Source organism: Asterias rubens, chromosome 13, assembly GCF_902459465.1.
Source record: "Asterias rubens chromosome 13, eAstRub1.3, whole genome shotgun sequence".
NCBI lineage: Eukaryota > Metazoa > Echinodermata > Asteroidea > Forcipulatida > Asteriidae > Asterias > Asterias rubens.
Window position 1 is genome coordinate 3,601,176 of NC_047074.1, and position 16,634 is coordinate 3,617,809.

At 38.0% G+C, this 16,634-nt stretch overlaps 1 protein-coding gene across 1 annotated transcript in view; it reads right to left on the reverse strand.

The window, feature by feature from the left end:
* LOC117298355 (glypican-5-like) overlaps positions 1-16,634 on the reverse strand; it is a 57,678-nt gene that overhangs the window by 16,195 nt on the left and 24,849 nt on the right. The window contains exons 3-5 of the mRNA XM_033781564.1: positions 8,226-8,368; positions 7,225-7,776; positions 6,093-6,349 (exon numbers count right to left, since the gene is read on the reverse strand). Of these exons, the coding sequence (XP_033637455.1) occupies positions 6,093-6,349; positions 7,225-7,776; positions 8,226-8,368 (952 nt within the window). The remainder of the gene's footprint in view (positions 1-6,092; positions 6,350-7,224; positions 7,777-8,225; positions 8,369-16,634) is intronic.

Below are 16,634 nucleotides of genomic sequence, written 5' to 3' on the forward strand. Positions count from 1 at the left end.
TAATTCATTAAATTTGAGACATTATTTGAATGGCGATTGATAAACCATGCTGCCCTGCAAAATGGACCTACAGTTATACAGAACATGGTTGTGCCACCTACTGTACAGAAACTTGCAAATGGATCACACAAGACATCAACACAGCCTCAACACTTTTTGTTCACAGACTGGATTACCAAACCCACTAGACCATTGGATAAAGTTTTGTCTCTGATTCCCTTCTGGACTACTACTTCACTTCAATTCTTTTGGCTGTGTCCTCAACATCCCACAGCTTCAGACAATACAGCAAGGCTTTCCTAGAGACTGCGTGGCTATTTAGAAGTTTCTTTCCCTTCAATATGGCTGAATTAGTTTATGTTCAGGACACTGCACTCATACAAGCATAATTGGAGAAAGTCTGCTTTGATGACCCTCTTTGAAAATGTACATGTCACCCCTGAAGGCAGACAGTGTCTGCTGGCTCTTTCAATGCAATATGCTCACATCTTCCAAATCAGGTGGGAATTTTTATCTCACCTCATCTGGGCCCAATTTCATATAGCTGCTAAGCACAAAAACTTGCTTAGCATGAAATTTCTTCCTTGATAAAAACAGGATTGTCGACCAAGTTTTATTTGTTGCATATTGCTTGTTACTGGCATTCAGCTGTTGTTGCTTATCCTGAAAATCACGTGGGAATATGGATGGTAATCCTGTTTTTCTCAAGGATGAAATATCATGCCAGACTTGAGCTGGTTTAAGAATGTATATTTTCTTTTTTACACAATATTTACACTGTTTTAATTAAATAAGTATGAAGAGCACATTGTAAAACTGTACATTTTGTTCACAAAGTGATCTTATTATATAATCCACATTTGCACACATTGGGCATTGATCTGTAGTTTCTGTTTCTGTTTATTGCATATCAATTCAAAATCTAAATGTTTCAAACAGGCCAAAGAGTAATACGTGAGCCACTTATAATATGAGTTTCATTTCAAAATTTACCCACTCAGTTTCCCTTGTGGTTTATATTGATACACTTACAATATGGGACCCAATCAAATACAAAACTTTTGCTTCAAGGGGCGGCATTTGTGACCTCAATGATTCAAAGTAAATGATTAACCTCAACAAAAAGAAACTGTTATGTTGTACATGCATGCCTAGGAGTCACTGACCATGAATATTAAATGAAACGTGACAAGAACACATCTGATGGGCTGATTACAATTGTATGGGTGTCTTCAGCTTTTGCCAGATCATACCCCAAGGAAGAACATGTCTTCAATAGGTTAACATTCCACGCTGAATTTGAAAACATGTTTTGCCATCGCGATCTTATTAAAGACAGGGTCAGAGAATAATTTTTGTCATCGTAATCCTGTTATAAAGGCAACATTATAAAAGACAGATACAATAAAAGTCACAGGTGAAAGTTTCAGCTCAGTACAGTGTCGTCTTTCCGAGAAACAGACAAAAAAAAACGCCACATCTATCCACGTTTAGCAAGGTGACTCGGGTACCAACCCACAATTCTGGTGAAAGCATTCGCGGACACCAATCCTCAGAAACAATTCATTCTTTCTCAGATTCAAATGTTTCTGGGTGAAAAATTATCCAAGCCGTTTCAAAGGGAATCCTTTCTCAAAATAATTTATACCATCATACTGTAATTTTTTTGGGAGTATGACCCCATCTTTAAGCCTGACTGTATTCTATTGGATATCTGTGTTCACTTATTCGCAGTATGGCGAATTTCATGATGGATAATTTGATTATAACATGCAGTGCACAACCCCAATGTTTTTTTCCTTTTTTCTAGAGTAGTGGAGGCCATCCAACTTTTCAACATTAATAAATTGATATTTCACCATAATTCTTGGTAAATAGTCTCTGCCCACTTTGTTTCTTCCATTGTGAATCTACCCCCATGGTTTTGCCTGAATGTTGAAGGGGGCATCAGACACCATCAATCGAATCAGTGACTTTACCAGGGGAGGTCGGTGATTCGAGGCCAATTAACATAAAACATGGCAGAGAGTAACTCCATTATACAGTCTAAAACACAAACAGCAGTAGTACTAGAATGCCACTTGACTATCCAAAACAAAATAAAAAATAATTTTCTTGTTCAACCATTACACCCCTCCGCTTTCAAAAGAGGGAAAACCATCTGGATTTGGAACCATGGGCCTCATTTTTTGGACTGGGAGTAAACCAATAACCACCCATCTCAAGACCAGTGGAGCAGGTTTCTGACAATGATGGAATATTTGATGGATGAGGAAATACAGTGACTAGACACCTACATAAAGGACTGTATTCTCAGGGCAGCTTGCCTGCCTCCACCCCTGGGGAAAATAACCAAGATTGGAATTCAGAGAACAAGGGAAATTAGTCTGTCCCCTGGTGACAGGCCTTTTGTTCCAATACATCAAGTTATTGATACAACATTCTATGCAGAGGCTGGAACATTTTCTTCTAAGGTTATCCAATCATTTGAAGGAACATTACCGATATGGTTTTTGCTGACAAAACAGTTGCTGGAAGTGTACCTACTATAAGTTATCCACCATTATACAAAAACTGACAAACCTGTAGATAATTGAGATCAATCAGCCATCTGGGTCATGAGAATAGAGTGATAAACCGATTACACATTAATTGCACGACATCGATTAAAACAAATTGAATACAACGCTCACTGTGCGAGATAAACCCCAAACGCGAAATTAGTATTGTTTATTTCTGATCAAATATGACATTTTATGTTTCTCAGATCAACAATTTAATTTTAAAAAATGAAATTGAATTGAACACCCGAACAGACACCAACTTCTTTTCTGCACAGCCTAGAAGCGCTGTTTCAACCAGCACTTTTCGATTCACACATCAGTTCTTTCACAAATTTTCTCTTAAAGTAAATAATCTGAGTTAAAGTGACGATGTTCGCTTGTCAGCACTTTCTAGCCAAGCACCACTCTTCTAGAAAAAGTTGTCCCTGGCTTCTGTTTTTACAAGACCTTAAAAGAACACGTTGCCTTGGATCGGTCAAGTTGGTCTTTGAAAAGCGTTTGTAACCGTTTGTTATAAAATGCATATGGTTAGAAAGATGTTTTAAAAGTAGAATACAATGATCCAAACAAATCTGCCTCGAAATTGCGTGGTTTTCGTTTTACTTTGAGAACTAACACGGTCAGCCTTCTATGGGAGTCAACAATTTGGCTCCCATAAATGGCCGACCGTGTTAGTCGGCGAGGTAAAGGAAAACCACGCAATTTTGAGTGATACTTGTGTGGATCATTATACACTACTTTTAAAATATCTTTCTTGTCATATGCATTCTATAACAAACTGTTGCAAATGCTTTTCAAAGACCAACTCGTCCGATCCTGGGCAACGTGTTCCTTTAAACAGGTTCCAAGCAGGAGTTTAATCTCACCATTGCATAAATCATGACAATTTTTATAGCTGCCAACAGGAATTCTCCTGGACTGGTTGTGGAGCCAGGGAGATATGTTTTTCTGGCTGTCGACACTTTGAAGTATGGATGTGATAATGGTGTTGACTTTTGATGGATGGGGCATTGCACTGAGGTACTAGGATAAAGGTTAATACCCAACTTGGGACCACAATCCAACCCTAAGTCATGCTACTGTAATCTGCTTGTATACTTTACTCCAAACAACCCCCCTCCCTTCAAGTATGATCATGTAGAAAGTTAAGGCATTATCAAGGTTTAACTTCAAACCGCAGCTAAATTCTGCAAGTTCTGCTAGAAAATGCCCTCTGGCATGTGCCTCTGAACAATATCAAGTACGACTGCTAAAATCTGCAAAGCTCAAATAATTAGTGAGGCACCTCTTAAAAAAAGTAATTTGTCTCTGACAACAATAGTTTTTCTTCAACATTTCTATGTTTTTCTGGCATTATTTTTTTGACATCAGCATCAGCTTGTATTACTCAAATGAAACAACATCACAATGTTTGATGCAGCTCCACGCCAAAAACTCAAGCTGCCAATAAATATGGCATTTAGGGGGAACAATCTAAAGATAAAGTTCTTATCACAGGTCAACCAAACTAGTATAAAAATGTTTAGTCTCCTGAGATGCAAGTAATTCTCTGTCTCGCCAACAACGCCAAAATATCCTAAAAACTTTCAAAACATTTACAATACTGAAGTAGCCTACAATGTATTGCAATATGAACCTCTCAGATACACAAGTATTGTAACAAACATTCTCCCCTTTGACTTTATTGTTTAAACCTCACATGACGAATGACTGGGTTGAAATCAAAACGTAAAGCGCCTCATGATTGAGTTCAGAAATGTCAAATGTATGGCTACACATGTTTGTTTTATTTATGTATCTGTGTTTAACCCCATTCAAAAGAATTGTTTAACAAACTGTAATTGGGTTCAACATGCTACAGTGCAAAGGACAAATGGACAACATTGGTGAAATATTTACGGCATGTAGTCTGTGATTATATTTTGGGGCAAATCTTTTTTTTTTTAATTAGCACACCTGCAAAAACAAAAGTAATTTTGTTATGGTTAATTTATAGAGCAGGATTCCTTTTCTCTTGAGTGTTTAGTATTTTTTTGTGGAGTGGGGGGGGGGGGGGGTAGGTATGAGTCTGAATTGTAGTTTTCTCAGTCACTGAGAGATGCATCAAACATCAAGAATAATACTTTTGTTATGGTTCCATTTTATAACTAAAGCAACGAGTGATTAGACTACAAGATATGAAAACAACACATCGTAATCTGCACTGTTCTTGAAGGACACATTTTAAGAAAATCTGGATGCTGTTAATCGCAAACAGACCAAAGTTAAAGAATTCAATCAGCAACAATCAATGGCAGGAGCATTTCCAAGACCCTGAGTCAGGTGTGAGACATGGGTTGTCAGTTGACACTTCTTTTTGTCAACAAACTGCTAGCAGCAAAACAAATTTTGGATTTACTAAAACTGGCCTCTTCGCTGCGGCCTCCAGACATCCTCTATTCTTCTAGTTTTTCCACCAGATGCTCAGAGTGAAAAGAATTTAAACAAAGGGGAACAGCGAGTTGTGTATATCACTATCAGACCATGGATCCCAAAAGGTACCCCTGGTCAACTGTGTCTGAGATGGTCTGAGGTTGCTAAGGCTGCTGCAACAAATAACGGAAAAACAATAAAGCCCTACAAATGTCACAGCCTTATTAATTTGGGTAATTAGGCAGGGGAACAAAGTGGGGTGACGTGAAGAAGCAAGGAAAGATTCTTGAAAGGATGGGGGTTAATCCCTGCAAAAATTTGGCAAAGGGAATGTAATAAATCGACAACACCACTATTACGGGGAGGGGCTTGTCAGAACTTGCCAGGAGCAAAGAAACTGACAGTTGGAGGGAAATAAATGATGTATATGGGAATTGTCTCAGGAGATATGACGTCTTGCAACCTACATTGTAATTGTGACAATAGCAACTTTGAGAGAAATCTCCTCGCTTTTTTGACAGAGCAGAGGGCCGGCCTCCAGATAAAGTGACACTCATACTGAAGATAAATGACTTATTCCTTGACATGTATTGACAAGGTTTCATAATGACTTGGATTTCCATTTGACTCTACAACAGAGACAACAAGACATCTAGAGGGCACTGTCCTTTATGAAACTGTGCCCTGATGTCATCATCACAATAATCTTGGTAGCGCCATTTTGGGAGTAAATGTCCCTGTGTGTTGTAGGCCTACACTGTAATGAATGATAATTTTAGGTGACACTACATTTACACACTTACCTGGGCCAAACCTCAAGTAGCTGTTTAGCAGAAGATTCTGCTTAGCAATTTTCTTTGCTAAGCCAGAAATGAGTGGGATACCAGTCACATTAATGGTTATTGCATGGTATGTTGGCTGGTAACCTACATTGTACTGTATGGTATTTCGGCTGTTAACAGCCAAAATACCATACACCAGTTTTTGCTAAGTAAGAGCTTGTGCTTAGGTGCTTATATGTTGACTCCATAAATGTTGAGAGGGCAATGTTGCAAAGTGTGGTGTGCATGTATAAGGTGTCAATTGGGCAGAGAATGAACTTGAAAAGAGACTTACTCTCCGACTGTCTGTCCTGTCCAGCATGCTTGATCCCCCGTCGAACCCAGCTCACCATCCATGCACATCATCATGGGAAGGTTTTGGTAGACACCCCTAGACTTATCCAGGCTCTCCACGAAATCAAGCAGCCTCTCATCCAGTGGCACGCTTGGGTTTGGTACCATGGGAAAGTCTATGGAGGGTGGGTTGGCCGCGGCAAAATCGTTGAAGGGTGACGGGCGTCCTTTGGAAGCATAGCCGCATAATCTATGAACCTGAACAAAATAATAATTATAATGTGTTAGCCCTAAAACTATCAAAATTCTTTCATAAGCGTAGCAAGTTATGAATAAACTTGTGTTGAACAAATATGCACTTTTCAAGAAGAACATTGTTCCTCGATTTTGTGATGCAGTAAACTAACTTTTAATTTGAGTAATTAAGCCTTTAATTCTACAATTCTGTGTCTGGGGCAGGTGCGCACAACACTGTGATTTCATATTCGCTACCTTATGGAGATTAGGGAGAACAAAACAGAAAAGAGAACACAAAAGGTCTCCGTTGGCGATTTCTAAAAGCTGGGATGTTCCACAAGGAATAATGTGTACAAAGTTTATGGGAGGTTCTTAAAGGAACATGTTGCCTTGGTTCGGTTGAGTTGGTCTCTGAAAAGCATTCTGTAATCGTTTGTTATAAAATGCATATGGGTAGAAAGATGTTGTAAAAGTAGAATACAATGATCTACAGAAATATGCCTCGAAATTGCATGGTTTTCTTTTTACCTTGTCGACTAACACAGTCGGCCATTTATGGGAGTCAAACTTTTGACTCCCATAAAAGTTTGCGATGTAAAAGGAAAACCGTGCAATTTTGAGTGATACTTGTGTGGATCATTATATTCTACTTTTCAGACATCTTTCTAACCATAGTATTTCATAACAAATGGTTTCAAACACTTTTCATAGACCAACTCGTCCGATCCAAGGCAACGTGTTCCTTTAACTACAGCGACAAAGGAAAGGATTCTTAAGGGATACAAACAATAGAATCTGTGTATTTTGTAGGTATACTCAGAACATGATATTATATTGCAGGCTGGCAGAACACACTGATATTTTTAAAACCCTGTGAATAATATTGAACAGTATACCTCATATGTAATGTCTCCACTGTTTTCCATTGCATAGTTGATGGCATCATTGAAGAGATATTCCAAGGAGCTCATAGCTTGCTGAAGATCGTTATCCTTCCTCATACTGTGCCTTATCAGGTCGATCACTGAAGTAACATACTCGTTCCACGGAGCATCCAAGTCCATGAAGTTTGCCAGGCACCCCTTGACGACATTCAAGCAGTAGGAGTGACACGGCTGTACTCCGGTCTGGCCGTCACACACCCGGCAGTAGTTCATCTCCAGCAGGGAGCGACTGCACTTCTTACTCAGCGCCATGCTGAACGTGGCGTTCAACACATGGCTGCCCTCTTGGACGGCTTTAAGGAGGATGCGCGACGTCTCCACAGAGTTGTACAGGAGGGTGGAGACCTGGCGAGGGATATCGCCGAAGGGTTGAATGATGGCTCGCTTAGCGGACAGGCAGTTTGCAAAAAGGGCATCGAGACGGCCAACCCTGGTGATGAATTCACTGTACAAGAGTGGGAACAGCTCGTCGAAGAAGTTCCTAACACTTCGCTGAATTTTGACCTGAGAAGAATACATTAAAATCCATATTAATTTAAAGCATTTCTTGTGCACCATCTCGATCCGAGGATTTTCAACAATGCAAATTACACAAAAAATCCATAAAAACTACAGCAAGTTACAATTCAATAAAAATTACATAAAAAAACAAATTGAAAAGTACATACAAATGCAGCTCTACGAAAATTGGGCCCAGTTGGCTGAATCAAGTAGGGGTGGTAATTCCCAGGGTATGCCTATTTGCTGGGGTACATTAGGGGTAAACCAATTAAAGTCCAAGTGTGAAAGTGCTGGCTGTTACCCACCCGGGGTTGCCCCTGGGGAATAGAGTAGTGTGAAAAGGGCTAATTGATAGCATCACAGAGACAGCCTTCCCAAAGAAAACTTTGCAGGGCTATTTGAAATTTCTCAGGCATAAAAATTGCTTATCGTCCCATGAGGAGTTCTCTTACCTGTCCTCCATTTAAATGGGTTTTGAGGTCAGCGAAAAGATCTCTGATATCATTGTCCAGGTCCAAGGCAAAGCTGATGTACAAGATGCGGAAACTTTCTTGTACCCTGGCTTCTCCGTAGGTCAAGAGCTCCTCGTATTCAACTGCAGAATGAAAAGAAAAAGTTGGTTCATCAAAAGGTGATTATAGAATTGGTGATCATTAAAAAGTTCATTTTAAAGTTTATACCAGTACCAACTAGAATTAGCAACACTTCCCTGATGAATACCAGTGCCAACCTTACAGAGCAAGTTAAAAGAAAACTATGCACTTTTAAAATTGCCTGCTGTTTTATTGTGTAGCAATTAATGTAGATACGGTATCTTCATGCTTGACTGCACAAGAGGCAATTAAAGAGGGTCAGGTCAAGTTTGAGTTGCACCAAAATAGAAACACTTTCATCTGATTTACTCTCATTGGCATTATGTTTATTAGCATTTGCATCCTTCAAAAAAACCACTGATACGTATATTGACCACATCAACTATTTGTAGGTAGTTTCACTAAATAGTGACTCAACCATGTTGGTAGTTTTTACTAGTGATGTCCTAATTTGCTGAAAGTTTCACAGGCTGGTTGTTTGGAAAGTGAACAATCCCTTAAAAATGGGTCACAGGCCTGAGGGTGTGAAGTATGTTATTTCTGGAACTAAACAAGACACAATAACAAGGGTATCAAGTTCCATTGTTCTTTGGCACAAACTATTCTTGTGGAAACAGCCCCAGAGCAATGCAGTAAAAATCTACCAAGACCAATCAGTTATTCACATTTAACACTTGCTCTTCATCAACCAGAGCTTGTAATCAAATCATTGGACCCAAAAAAGAAGTCACCAACAAAATCAGCTCGAGTTACGCTTTTTTTCACCCACCTGCTGCTAAACCCAGAGACCTACAATGGAATTACAACTGAGTCTCAGTCAGGTGCCAGGACAATATGGGTACATATTGGGTTCTTAATGGTGTCAAAGGTGTCGAAGGGTGGTAATGTTATGGAAACCATACTGTTATTTAAGCTTCAGTATAGTTAATCACTTCCCATAATCAAGCCTTTGGCTACTCCGATCTTATATTAGGCAAGCTTATAACAAAAACTATATTAGTTTATGTTAATGACAACTCACAAATAATTACACAAAAAGCTATACTTTTTACTTAAAACATTATTTAAAATTTTTGAAAGTACCAAATTAAAAGGAGTACAAAAAGAGTCCAGAAACCATTATAAAAACTCCCCAGGTCTAGAAAAAATTCTGATATTTACCATATGGCGTATACATACTTGAGTCCCTAGCAAATTTATTATCGGAGTTTGAGATTTCTCCAAACATAAACATCAATCATTTGGAAGCAGACAATTTAAGGATTTCATTTATACTGAGCTTAAGACCACTATGCACTGTAGTGGCCTTTTTTGATTAGACCCTATAGTGTACCATATTCTTGTCCCAGGGTAATAATTTTCGGTTGTGTAAAGAAATATTTGTAAAAATGAGGTCTAAGAACTTCTGATAGCCTATCAAAGCACATTACAGTTACCCCATTACCCAAATAATCAGTTAGTAATTCCGTATCGGGCCTAAAGAAATATTTGTAAAAATGAGCTATGAAAACTTGTAATAGCCTATCGAAGCAGATTTATATGACCTCATTTCCCAAAATACTCAGTATTTAGTAATACTGCATTGGGCATAAATAAAATATTTGTAAAAATTAGCTATAAAAACTTGTAATAGTCTATCAAAGCACATTATGACCCCATTACCCAAATACTCAGTATTTTTCCGCCTTGGGCCTAATTTAATTGATTCACTCCAGGCTTATCACTGGATATCCTGTCAATCTGGGTCATTATGTCATTATAGGAAGCAAACCGTCCCAAAAGAAATGTCATAGAATAGAGAGAGGATGCAGTGGGATGAAGATAACTCAGAGCAGTGGGTAAATGAGGATCCTCCCTTCGAGATCCGGGCGATCCTACTTTTGGGATCCGCGACGTATTTCCAGAAAACCGTCTTCCTGCCTCCGTGGTTACCGGAAATAAAAATTGTATTTTGTTAGCCAATAAGCCATTTGTGAGTTAGATTTGAATATTGTCTGGTACAATGACTTGCTTAGTCATAATGTATGCCCTACGGCTTACATTTGAATTCCTCAGAGACAGTTGCTATGTCAAATGGTCCAAAAGCTTTTGCGTAGCAACCTCCAAATGAGCAAACCCTGGTACCAACCATACACATTCAATCAGATTGTTTATGGGTGTTCACCATCTCTTATGTAACTATGCGAAAGCTTGCCCGAATCATGTGACAGTCTCTATAGTCTGTGGAATTCAAATGAAAGCGATAACTTGTGCGTAGCATGTCATTGTACCAGACTTTATTCAAATCTAACTCGCAAATGGCTCATTGAGTCTGGACACCATCCACTGAGGCTTGACAGCTTTGAAGTGACACATAACACTAGTAGTGGTTTGACACCCTGAGAGGGTGTGTTGCCTGCCATTCATTAAACACAAACCCACAGTTTACACCCCAAACAAAAATGTCTCAGAAATCCTGTCATACTTCACTTTGGTCATCTAAAGTCATAAACAAAAATATGGTCTTGTTTGTGCTATTAGTATGCTTTTCCCTATGGATCGTTGCACATGCCATTTTGTTAAATCTTAGATTACAGAGAAAGGACTCTGTGCACTTAAAAAGATATTTTTTAGTATTTTGTAGTCATTTTTACTTTTAGCTCTGAGAAAGGGACATAAGTACAAGTCCCAATCATAACAAGTTTTTACACAACTAACAAATACTTTTCCACATCTGATGCATGAGCAAGAGATGAAGAAATATCTGCACAATTGTAAATCTTTGAAATCATGAAAGAATAAATTTGGATGGTCACTTAGGCAAACCCATTCTAATTGTTTAAATACACAGTTCCTTGACACTAATGTCTTGCTGTCTTTTAGCATGAGACAAGTAAGAAAGAGTCAACACACCTGTGAAAACTGAGAACAAACTTGTAACAAAATACTACTTTCGGGAAGTTTCTACTTCCCTAGAGAAAACAGTAAAGCAAGGAAATCAAATCCACAAAGTGATGCCACAAGAAAAAGTGTCTAGCTCAGTGTTTTATAGATTTTCCTCCCACTCGTTGAAAAAATAAACATCTGACAGTTTTTGAAACAAAAGACATTTTGAAATGTGTTTCTGATTTGTCCCCAATATCCCATAGGGTTTTTCTTATATTGAGTTACTAATGATATAAATGGCACATTCCAACTGGTACCCCTGGTTGGATAGACTCAGGGTGACTGTGCTGCACCCATGGGGCAACCACAATACAAGCAGTATGGTTACCAACTGGACTCTTTTCAGTATCAAATTTCTTAAAGCTACTCTGCAGCAATATTCTGCTTACATATCTTACTAAATATATTGCCAATCAAATCACATTGTTGTAACACTTCTCAGATTCAAATTTGAGGGCATAAAAACTGATATCTTATTTTTTAACCACTTTTTTTTTTTTAATTGAAATGTTTCTCACAAATGTTATATACAATCAAAAGCTGCGATAAGTTTCTAGCCATAAGTTTGCCATTAATTTTACGAGTGATAAAACATAAACCTTTCCTTTAATAAAGTTTTGTGAAATTGTAACAAAAAGATTGTGACATCAATCACACTGATTAAACTTAGTCTGTCTCACACAGCAGAAACATTGCTTGCCCAAGCAACAAATTTTCATGAATATATGATGACGTTGCCCATGACGTTGCTCATAATTTTACTAGCTTTAAAACTGGAAGGAATCTGAACCACAGATCTTTCTACGAAATCAGCTGATGGCAGCCTTGCCAACAACTCAAACCAGGTGAGGTTTGCATGTACAGAGCCATGGGGCTTTAATCCACCTTCAAAGGTTAGTTCCAAGCCATGGTCCATTAAGGAAGAAACACAGAGTCGGGGTGTCCCTACAGTTCAGCTGAAAGTGTTGCTGACCTTTTGAGCATCATGCAAACCATCAATCAACATGGCTTACGATTGGTTAAACTATTAATTGATATAATGTCTTTATCTCACAGATTCTACCCAACTGTGAAGGGTAAATTTGATCTTCATCAAATTAATGAGCTCAACTCTTGTGGAAGCTTTCACAGTTCATCACCTTTTAATAGGATTTGCCTTCTACTAGCCTACCGATGGTAAGAGTTCAAACCAGTGTTTCTACCTCAGCTGCTTGTGAAGCAAAACAAAATAAGATAGTGCAAAATCCTTTTAAATCTCTTAATCTTTCAGCCAGTTCAGGGAAAGAGCAAGTGGTTCAGTGAAACAATAAATGATTTTGCACTTTGAGGTCATATAGCTTTCCCAAGGGACCAGAGGCCAGCTGACCTTAAGGGTCAGACAGGGACTACAGTGGTGGGAGACCAACATGCCCAAGGGACACGTCTCTGAATAAATGTATCAGAACTGCCAGACTTCATATAATGGCCATTCAATGCCATTGTTTTAAAACAATCTGGTGGTGGAATTCGATGACTGTAGCAGGGGGTTTATTTTATTTTCAAGTGACAACAAGTTTTTTTCACAAACTCAGTATTTTCAAAAAGTCCTTCAACCAGTCATTTATATACCTGGGTGAAGAGAAGCAAACAATTGCACTTTGAATTGAATGAATGAATGACATGATTGACACCATAAAAAGCATTTGAACCAGTATTAGGACAACTTAACGAACCAGACAAAATATAAATTTGGTAATCACTCTTAAAATTAATGCCAATAAAAACTTTTGGTTAGAAGCCTAACATCAGCTTCAAGGTAGTATTTTACCTTAAAGCATTTTTGAGAAACTTTTAACTTTGAAGTATTAGTGTGATATGTAAAAAGATATCCGATTTTATGAGAGAAAAAATTTAATCTGAGTTATTGTCACATCAGCAACGTTTCTCAGATTGCATATTCCAATTACAGATTATTCCCCCAGCATGGACATAGGCCTAACGCCTATCCGGATTTTCAAAAATATCTCAAAAACTCTTAATTTTCAAAAGTTAGTTTTATTGTTTAATGTTTATTTGTATACTTCTACATTTGTATAGGATAAAACTAAATGAGATGTTTTTTCGAAAACCAAAGGTATACTTTGACTCTAAGTGTCAATATATCAAACTGCAATAACCCTACCATCAGTCGTTTCTTATATCCCGGTAGTCAAAATTCTTCCAGAATGACTATAACCACCCTTTAATCCTTTACATCTCTCCGACTTTCTAAACTATTTAGAGGTTTACATTACTAATGTAAACCTCTAAATAGTTTAGAAAGTTGGTTTCAGTGTATCGGCTCCATCATGTGTGTGTTTTGTCTAGTTTCCTTGGGCTATTTTCATGAAGTCTTTAATGCTGAATAACATTTCTGTTTTTCCACCTTGAGCTGGTTTAAGGCCCTTATGTTGGAGTTTTAGACATTTCTTTTCAGACGCTGCATTGGAAAAGGGAAAAACTATTGTTGCGACACAATTTAGCCTCAGATTTTTACTGAGGGATATGCTGCATTCATAAAGCTCTAGAGCAGTGGTTTAAGAGATAACATCTGGCTCAAAGAAAATAAATAAAACTTCTGAAAAGAAATTGAAATAAAGAAAAAAGAGGTTTAAACGAGAGCCTCATTAATTTTACCCCAATTGATATGTAGGTCTACATGGCTGTCAACTTTTTCATGACTTGCTTTTATAAGGGCTTCATGTAGTAAGCCTTGACTCAATAATATTTGTTACTAACAGAAAACATTAAGGAATATGTAAACTTGATTTTAAATTCTTATTCAAAAAGGCCAGGTCTCCAGATCCAGAATGAAGGAAAGTGTGCATCAAGCATAAAACTGCAGTAATAAATAAGATTTAACTATCACAAGTAAACTTGTGGGTACAACCATGTGTGTATATCAAAGTTTTGGGAGGAGTATTGGCTCTGAAAAGAGTCGGCTCCCAACAGTATACTCTGCTTGTCTCGAAGGAACATCAAGACAACAACGGCTCTTTTTAGAGCCAAAAATCCTCCCAAAAGAGATTTACACATGGTTGTATCTGCAATTTTTCAAGTGATAGATAGGCCCTACTTTTTATTTTCCGAACCATGCAAAGCTTCAAACATCACAAACTGCAGCAAATATCCTTTCTATTCGGTACATAAATGCCAACAACTTTTGTGCACATCAATACAAAATCCCCTCGGGAAATGCTCATAAAAGACATTATCTACTGAGATGGTAAACAATCCAATAAAACATAAACTATTCATTCCACAAAATAATTGCCAACAGGTTTGGCCCAGTTCACTAACACAGCAGACCACCAAATTGACATTTTCAAGTATCAGTAAAAAAGATCAGTCTGCATATTTATGTCACAACCAATCTGTTGGGTAACAGCTCAACTAATTGGCATGGTGGTAACACATCACAGAGTCCTCGGTGCCTTATTACCTACACAAAGGTCATACAATTAAATTATTGGCACTTTGGGGGGCTTAAGTATTTCTCCAGATGGTGATATTCGCATGATGTATTGTACTGAATGAACTTCATGGTGTTAATACGATCTTTTCAGTCAGGAACTATCTAGCAAAATTAAGGAGAATGTGTGTTGGCAAAATACTCACAGAGCTGTAAGTAATGGCAGTTGAACATAATCAAAGTACGCAGGAGCTCTTGTAAACTGACCATAGAGCATGAACTGACTAATGTAAGAGCTCCACCCAGGCAGGGGAAAACTTTCTGAACTATTAGTATTAACAAAGATGTTTGATTGTTGCCGTGGGTTACTTTGATGGCATACTGGTAGTGTTATACACAGATCATTGCTTTTTGAAAGTACCCAGTGGGCCTCATAATAGAGAACAAAACATAATGAAAAAATTTCGTTAAATAATAACACTATGATATAATACTTAGTTCTTATACAGTGCACTGACTTATCCTAGTAGCTACAGTGTAGATCGATCAAGGCGCCAGACACTCTCATTATCCCAGCCTGTTCATCAGGTATATAATTAGACCATTCCTCTAACTTTCTCAACTCCCTTGAGAAGTATACAACCTCAAGCTTCTTAAATTAGCGCCAAGGGGTTTTCAAACACAGTACTGTCTCAGCCCTCTAACTCAAGCTCCCATTTATACAAAGTTGTCAAATCTTGCAGTAATGATTCACATTATAAATTTGGATAGTAACAGTACAATGTGCTAATAGACAGTAGGTCTCTCAAAAAGTTGGTCCCACATACATTGCTTTGAAACGTGAAGGAAACAAAACTGCCCTTTAACAGGTCCCAATGTTTGGACACGGGGCGCAAGACTTGCACAGTCTATTTTGGTCTAACAACCCTCAACACAGTAAGTTACAGTGTGTTAAAAAGCACAGCTTTATACTAAAATGTGGGTTTGTTCATGTCTCACACTTACTCCTTTTCCCCTTGAGAAACTCTGAATTCCTCTGACAGGTTCTTAGTGTAGAACAAAACTTCACATCAAGGAAGTACAATCAAGTGTTACTGTCATGGAATGTTCAACAACCTGCTGGCAGCTAGGAGTGAAAACTCTTGGGACTTTCGATTTATTTATATTTTCTGGAAGTGATGCTTGATTTGCTCTGTAAAGAACTCCACAAAACTACCACTCTCTCTCAAGCACAGTTTGATGTATCTCTTTAATTTGTACTAAATATGAGTTTTTTTATGTCTCAGTCCTACTCTTTTTCCCCTTGAGAAAATCTGAATTCCTCTGAGTAACAGGTTTCTTGTGTAGAACAAAATTTCACATCAAGGAAGTACACAATCAAGTGTTATATATTGTTATGGAATGTTCAACAACCTGCTGGCAGCTGGGAGTGAAAACTCTTGGGATTTTCTATTTATTTATATTTTCTGGAGGTGATGCTTGATTTGCTCTATAATGAACTCCACAAACTGCCATTCTCTCTCAATGTCCAAGCTCTTCACGCAACGTTTTTCTAACCTCTTTGTAGTAATATTTCTCTGCTGATTTAGTGAGAGTCATTCATCAAATCCACTCCAGGGGGACTGGACAGACATACTTGAAATAAAAACAGTCGACTGTCGACGCCGAATCCATATTTTGCTTAAGAATCTCTTTTGTATTTCATTGTCACAAACAGTTACAATTATATTCACCGCAGATTCAAAATATGGAAAGCCTAACAGACTGACATATTGAGCCAATGGGGTGTGTTAATTGACAGGATTTTTAGTCTTTGTTGGGTTCTCGTTTGATTAGTCTTTCTCGTTTCGGGTAGTTCTTCTTGGCCAAAAGGCAGGAATGTCCTTTCAGAGTTCAGTTACACTTGATCAATC